The sequence below is a fragment of the Colobus angolensis genome, unplaced genomic scaffold (assembly GCF_000951035.1).
Source record: "Colobus angolensis palliatus isolate OR3802 unplaced genomic scaffold, Cang.pa_1.0 Scaffold480, whole genome shotgun sequence".
Lineage (NCBI taxonomy): Eukaryota > Metazoa > Chordata > Mammalia > Primates > Cercopithecidae > Colobus > Colobus angolensis.
In genome coordinates this window covers 138,987-146,640 of record NW_012118266.1, presented here as the reverse complement: position 1 = coordinate 146,640, position 7,654 = coordinate 138,987, and the positions used below count along the sequence as shown (strand labels likewise).

The following is a 7,654-nucleotide window of genomic DNA, read 5'->3' as shown; positions in this document are numbered from 1 at the left end:
GCAGTGAGCCAAGATCGTGCCATTGCACTCCAGCCTGGGCGACACAGCGAGACTCCGTCTCAAAAATAAATAAATAAATAAAAATAAAATGAAATGAAAAGAGCTAAAACTATAAAACTCTTAGAGGAAAACAGAGATAAATCTTCGTAACCTTGGATTTGGCAAAGGATTCTCAGATATGAAACAAAAAGCATAAGCAACAAAATGTAATCAAAACAAAAGCTTTTGTAGTTCAAAGGACATTAGCAAGAAAGTGAAAAGACAACTCACAGAATGGGAGATAATAATTGGGAATCACATTTCTGATAAGAGACTTGTATCTAGAATATGTAATGAACACATACAACTCAGTAATAAAAAGACAACCCAGTCAAAACAGGCAAAGAATCTGTATAGTCATTTGAAGAATATATAAAAGAAGATACACAAATGGCAAATAAGTACATGAAAAGATGGTCAACATCATTAGTCATCAGGGAAATGAAAAATCAAAACCACAAACCATCAGTGTTGCTGCTAGGTTAAAAAACGAAACAAAACAAAACCACACACACCAAATATTTCAATTTTTTTATTTTTTGAGACAGGGCCTCACTCTGTTGACCAGGCTGCAGTGCAGTGGGTGCAATCTTGGTTCACTGCGACCTCCATCTCCCAGGTTCACGTGATTCTCCCACCTCAGCTTCCCAAGTAACTGGGATTACAGGCATGTGCCACCAAACCCAGGTAATTTTTGTACTTTTAGTAGAGATGGGGTTGCACCATGTTGGCCAGGTTGGTCTTCAACTCCTAACCTGAAGTGATCCATCTGCTGCGGCCTCTCAAAGTGCTGGGATTACAGGCATGAGCCACTGCACCAGGCCCCAAATACTTCAATTTTAAAAAGACATTTCCCTTTAGGAAAAACGTGAGTAGATTAAAAAACACGAAAGAAATTTTAGTACGGGTAGCAGGTGGCTCTGATAGGAAACATACAGAAAGATGCCTTTGGTTGAGAACTGAGGTCTCTGCTCCTGTCTCTGTGTCTTCACTTTCTTCCACTCAGAATGTCCACCAGTTTTTTTTTTTTTTTTTTTTTTTTGAGACAGAGTCTCGCCCTGTCGCCCAGGCTGGAGTGCAGTGGCCGGATCTCAGCTCACTGCAAGCTCTGCCTCCCGGGTTCATGCCATTCTCCTGCCTCAGCCTCCCGAGTAGCTGGGACTACAGGTGCCTGCCACCTCGCCCGGCTAGTTTTTTGTATTTTTAGTAGAGACGGGGTTTCACCGGGTTAGCCAGGAGGGACTCGATCTCCTGACCTCGTGATCCGCCCGTCTTGGCCTCCCAAAGTGCTGGGATTACAGGTTTGAGCCACCGCGCCCAGTCGGTCCACCAGTTTTGATACGTGCTTCCCGTGCCTCCTGCCCCCACCTCCCACCATCACCCATTCTGCAAGAGTCACTGGTGACAGCCTAGACACCAGGTCCACTGAGTACTGGTCTGTCCAAGCCATGAGAGTTCTCCATAGTATCACACAAGTCCTCCATGCCTCCTCTCGGCCTCCTTCTTGGAATTCTAGCAGAAGCCCACTCCTTGCTGTCTCATGATGTTCTTTCTGCCCCACCTCAGATCGCTCTTGTCTCGCACTTCTGGAGCCTGAAGGGGTGGGGCTGTGCTCAGATGTTTCTCCTTTACACATCCTTCTGCTGCCCAGGCCACCCCAGCATCAGCCAACTCCTGGCCACTGGGCCCTAACCACTCCTCTCTTCCCCACTGCCTTAGTTGAGCTGTCAGCATCTCCCTTTCCACCAGCCCCTAATGCATGAGTGGGTTTTTTTGAACCCTATGCCAGTACTGCTTAAAACACGTGAGTGGCTCCTTCTCATCACTGGATACTGGATGGCTCCTCTCAGCCTGGCTATGGTAGACTGAGATACATAATGGCCTCCAAGGATATCCAGGTCCTAGTTCCTAGAACCTGTGAATATTACTATATCTGGTAAAAGGAACTGTGCAGACGTGATTCGGATTTTCAAACAGAAAAATTATCCTGGATTATCCAGGTGGGCCCTACTTGCAATCACAAGTGTCTTTATGAGAGGCAGACAGAGGGAGCTGTGACTATAGAAGACACAAGGCAATATGATCACTGAAGCAACATGCTACACTGCTGGCTTTGAAGACGGGCAAAGGGCCACGAGGCAAGGAAGAGAAGGTCTGTAGCTCTCACAGAGCCTTGGGAGGAGGGTAACTCTGCTCATACCTTGATTCCAGTGCAGAAAACCAATTTCAGACTTCTGATCTCCAGAACCATAAGGACAAATATTGTTCTGAGCCACAACATTTCTAGTGAATTGTTACAGCAGACACAGATAACCAGATAAGACACTGGACCTTGGAGCTCTCCATTCTGGTCCTTGTCTCCTGTGATGGACAGTCTCCAAGATGCTAACCCACCACCTCTGCCAATGACCTCCAGTGCTGGTGTGGTCCCCTCCAACACTGAACAAGGTTGACTGTGTAACCAGTAAGACACTGTGAAGTGACAGGAGTGTGAATTCTGAATTCAGGTCAGGGAAGGTGTTACAGTTTCTACCTTGCCCTCTCCTGGATCGCTTGTTCTGTGGGAAGCCAGATGCCATGTTGAAAGGATCCCCAGCAGTTTCAAAGAGAGGCCTACATGGAGAACGACTGAGGTCTCTTATCAACAGACATGTGAGTGAGCCATCTTGGAGGTGGATCCTCCAGCCTCAATTAAGTCTCAGGTGACAACAGCTATGCTGACATCTTCACTGTAATTTCATGGGCCTGGACCAGAACCACCAGCTAGGTCATTCCAGTACTCCTAAGTGTCGGAAGCTGTGAGATCTTTATTGTTGTTCCAGGTCACGAAGTTTTGAGTGACACAGCAACAGGTAACTAATACATTTTCTCTCAAGCCTTTCTTACTGCTCATTGCGTGTCCCCCATCCACAGCAAGAACAAACTAAAATGTGGTAGCATTTCATGCAAATCTGAAGTAACACACATCTGAAAACCTTCAACCTAAGATTATCAAGTCTCACTTTGTGTACCAAATCTGAAATAATGCAAATCCCCATGAACAAACCAACGACCAAAAAAAAAAAAAAAAGTACATAATTTCAAAGTTGCAGAGCTTGAGGAAGTATAATTATGGTTGTTTCCTGCCACGCTAGGCAGCACTTTATGGAGAACACAGGCAGCAGCCACTTTGTCTAGAAAGTGGAGCTCTCCTGGCCAGATGGCCCTGCAAGCACTGGCCGCCCTGCACTGCAGCTCTCCCACAGTCTCGCAGGGGACGACCCTGGTAGTCACTCTCGTCACACTCAGTGCGTGGTGACCCATCGTTGCCCCCAAGAGGTTGTGCCCAAGCCCCAAGGCAGGGGCTCCGCGGTGCTGGGGTCCCAGTGGGTGTCGGCTGACTCCACGCGTTAAAGTATCTCTATTCGATGATTCGTGCCACCTGGGCACCCGGCCAACGCTACAGTTACTGTTGCCGGTCAACACGAGGACAGACCTTCCTGGAACGGGTAAGCGTGTCGAGGGGCGGAGCCGAACGCGGGAGCTGGGCCTGCCGGATTCTCTCGGGAATGACCGACCCCTGCCCTGGGGAGGACACGGCCGCGTGGAGCATGCGCATTCGGGGGCCAGGCGCCTGGTTGGAACCCTGGTCCCCCCTCTGACCCGCCAGGCCGGTCACCACGCCCCGACCCGCGCCTCAGTTTCCCCACGTGTAAGGGCTTAACAGCGGTGCCGCCCTCATCGCGCCGCGAGGTGAAAGGGTCAATCCCCGCGGCAGACGCTTGCCCGGAGCCCGCGGCCGTCGTTATTGTTGTTATTGTTACCTGAAGCCGGGTCGCCGGCGGCCCCACAGACTTCACCTCCGCTGCCCCTTCGTCCCCGGGGTCCATGCTGGATCGCCCAGTGAAGGACAGCGCCTGAGGTGATCCCCAGACCAGAGAGGCACTCCAGCCAAAGGGGACCAACCGACCCGCCGAACGCCGGACAATGGCGGCCGCCCCGGCGACGCGGCGACTACAACTCCCACTAGGTCGTGCGGCGAGCCACAGCTCTCGGCCAATGGGAGTCTCCGTCGGCCTGGCCTTCGACCAATGGAAGCATTATGGCCGATGGCCAATGGGAGCCTCCACCCGCTGGCCTCTGGCCAATGGGAGCGCTCAGTTGGGGCTGGTGGGGGCGGTGTTGCTCCGGGCTGCGATGCCCTCTAGGGCGCCGGCAACCGGAGGCCTCAGTCGTGGGTAGGCAGCGCGGGCGGACCCCGAGAGATGGCGGATTGTGGGGTGAGGATCGTTCGCTGGGGGCCGTGCACGTCTCCGCGGGCCGGGCCTGCTCTTCCCGGGAGCTTGCGCCGGAGGAGGCCCGGGGTTGTTCCGCTTTACCCTCTGCTCCGCGGTGCCTAAAACGCACACACATCAGGCATCAGTCACGGGACGACTTAGGGGTTTGTTCATAAAAAAGATTTTGGGGGTAGCGGCTGGAACGGGGGCGGGAGTCTCGGAGCGCTGGTCCTGTTACAGGAAAGGGGTCCGATTCAGACCCCAAGGGAGAGGGGTCTTGGATCTCGCGCAAGAAAGAATTCAGGGCGAGTCCGCAGTGCAAAGTAAAATCAAGTGTGTTAAAAAAGTAAAGTTGTGAAAGAAGAGCTACTCCATGGAGAGTAGGACGTTCCTGAAAGTAAGAGGAGGAACCCAGGCACCCGAGGCACAATGCTTGCATGTATATAGGCTAAAAATAGATTCTGGGGAGATGTGCTCTGCTACAAGGGTTTGTGAAAAATAATTATTAATTCTGTATTTTTCAAGAATCTATGTTATTTTTAAAGCAAAATTAAGAATGCCTTTATTCTCTAGATACCGGGATATTTGGACACTCCCAAGTCTGGGTCTGTTTTAGTAAACATTATTAATTTGTTCCCTTAACCGTAAACATCTAGAGGTTAGGAATACCTACTTTTCTGGGAATGCAGCCCAGCCTCATTTTCCTAGTCCTCACTCAAAATGGAGTCGCTCTGGGTCGAATGCCTCTGACAGTCCTATTGCTTCTCCTTGTGGGTGTTCACTTTGTGATGTGTCTTTTCTGTGGGTCTGTTGTAGTCCATTAAAATGTTTATTAAAAGTCGGGCGCGGTGGCTAACCCCTATAATCCCAGCACTTTGGGAGGCTGAGGCGGGCGGATCACAACGTCAGGAGTTCGAGACCAGCCTGGCTCGAAACGGTGAAACCCCGTCTCTACTAAAAATACAAAAATTAGCTGGGCGTGGTGGCGGACACCTGTAGTCCCAGTTTCTCAGGGGGCTGAGGCAGGAGAATCGCTTGAACCTGGGAGACGGAGGTTGCTGTTAGCTGAGGTTGGGCCACTGCACTCCAGCCTGGGAAACAGCAAGACTCTGTCTCAAAAAAAAAAAAAAAAAATTATTAAAAAAGAAAAATGAGAAAGCAGATTTCCATTCAAAAAGGTTGCATTCAAACCGCAACAATTTTTAATTTTGTTTAGTTTTTACTAAGAGCCAGACACATAGCAGGGAAGAGTGTAGTTACTTGGTATTTGCTCACCCCCATGGGGCTGATGGTGTAGTCTGAGGGACTGAAGATCAACCATGACATGGCCCTTCACACAGTGTTGAAGGAGTGAAGAAGTCACCAGTGGGGACAGAGCAGCTGACTCCTGAGGGGCTCGAGCTGGCCACACTCTCTCACATCCTTCTGGCCCTGTACCCTCTCTGCTCTTTGCTGGACCTCGCTCCTGAGAAGCAGCAGGTGTTAGGCAAGTTACAGAAAATTATGAGAGGACATGGTTTTGGACTGAGCTCCTGCTCTGGACCTCATGAGACCAGACCAAACCAAGACAGAGTCACTTAGGCTAAATGCCACATAATCAGATTGATACTTTAAGCAGGTAGATCCCTAAACAAACCAGATTTCCAGTCTACCTGAGTCAGCATGATAAGGAAGTCCCCTCTGCTTTAATCTCTACAAGAAAAGTAACCTAGTTAACTAATTAGCCTTTTCTCTATTGTACTGTTTCCTTGTTCCCACCTTACAAAAACCACTATTCTACCATTGCCCGGCGGGAGCCGTCATTCTGTTTTGGAGAGTGGAGGCTGCTCAGATTCATGAATCACAAATAAAAGCCAATTTGATCTTTAACCAAATTGGTTAAAATTTTTTCTTTTGGCTGGGTGCAGTGGATCATGCCTATAATCCCAGCACTTCGGAAGGCTGAGGTGGGTGGATCACCTGAGGTCAGGAGTTTGAGACTAGCCTGGCCAACATGGTGAAACCTTGTCTCTACTACAAATACAAAAATTAGCCAGGTGTGGTGGCAGGTGCCTGTAAACACAGCTACTCAGGAGGCTGAGACAGGAGAATCACTTGAACCCAGGAGGTGGAGGTTGCAGTGAGCCAAGATTGCACCACTGCACTCCAGCCTGGGCGACAGAGTGAGACTCCATCTCAAAAAATAAAAATAAAAATAAAATTTGTCTTTTGACAGATGTCTTCACTCACCTGAGCAAGCGGCAGCTGCTGTGGGAACTCGATCAGGCAGCCTTCCAGGAGACCAAATCTGTCTTCTATTGGGATTCCCAAAATCTGCCAGCAGCACCCCCTTCTCTGCAGGCAAAGAAGGCACTAGGAGGATCTATTGCCTTCTCCTGAACAGTGGCCACCAGTGTTGGACAGGTAGGGGCAGGTGTGCAAGGATCTATTATCTTCTCTTTAGGGGAAGCCTGTGTGTTCTTTTTTTGTTGTTTGTTTTTTGAGACAGGGTCTCACTCTGTTGTCCAGGCTGGAATGCAGTGGTGCAATCTTCATCCACTGTAACCTCCGCTTCCCAGGCTCAAGTTATCCTCCAACCTCAGCCTCCTGAGTAACTGGGAGCACAGGTGAGAGTTACCACACTGGGCTTTTTTTTTTTTTTCTTTTTTTTTTTTTGAGACAGAGTCTCGCTTTGTTGCCCCGGCTGGAGTGCAGTGGCGCGATCTCAGCTCACTGCAAGCTCTGCCTCCCGGGTTCACGCCATTCTCCTGCCTCAGCCTCTGAGTAGCTGGGACTACAGGCGCCTGCCAGCACGCCCGGCTAATTTTTTGTATTTTTACAGAGACGGGGTTTCACTGTGTTAGCCAGGATGGTCTCGATCTCCTGACCTCGTGATCCGCCCGTCTCGGCCTCCCAAAGTGCTGGGATTACAGGCTTGAGCCACCGCACCCGGCCTACAGTAGTTCTTAAAGTGTGGGTCAGGGAGCCCTGGATGTTCCTGAGATCCTTTCAAGGTATCAGTGGGTTCAAAACTAAGTTCATAATAATAATGAGATGTTGGCATTTTCTTTTGTTGCCAGAGGGCTCAGGAGGGTCAATGGATACCAGTGCCAGTTGGTGTCCAGGTTCTTGAAGCCATCGCAGGAAAGAATTCAGGGATAAGTCAGAATAAGCAGAAAAGCAAGAAGCTTTCATTGCAAAGTGAAAGGAAACACAGGAGACAAGTGTGGGGGGTGGTTCCTGGCTCCTGAGTCACACCCAGCATTGTTTGCATTTCTCATTTTATGGGTGTTTAATTATGGGTGGAATAGTCACTGGTATCTGGAAAAGGAGGGGATTTCAGGCACTGCCCTCCCTCCACCCCCACCCCAGTTACCACC

The 7,654-nt window shown here is 49.8% G+C and overlaps 2 protein-coding genes across 2 annotated transcripts in view; one reads left to right on the top strand and one right to left on the bottom strand.

The window, feature by feature from the left end:
• ZNF8 (zinc finger protein 8) overlaps nucleotides 1–4,034 on the bottom strand; it is a 16,734-nt gene extending 12,700 nt beyond the window's left edge. The window contains exon 1 of the mRNA XM_011959099.1: nucleotides 3,843–4,034. Coding sequence (XP_011814489.1) covers nucleotides 3,843–3,908 — 66 coding nt within the window. The 5' untranslated portion in view covers nucleotides 3,909–4,034. The remainder of the gene's footprint in view (nucleotides 1–3,842) is intronic.
• LOC105524019 overlaps nucleotides 4,033–7,654 on the top strand; it is a 22,547-nt gene continuing 18,925 nt past the window's right edge. The window contains exon 1 of the mRNA XM_011959100.1: nucleotides 4,033–4,459. Within this exon, the coding sequence (XP_011814490.1) occupies nucleotides 4,121–4,459 (339 nt within the window). The 5' untranslated portion in view covers nucleotides 4,033–4,120. The remainder of the gene's footprint in view (nucleotides 4,460–7,654) is intronic.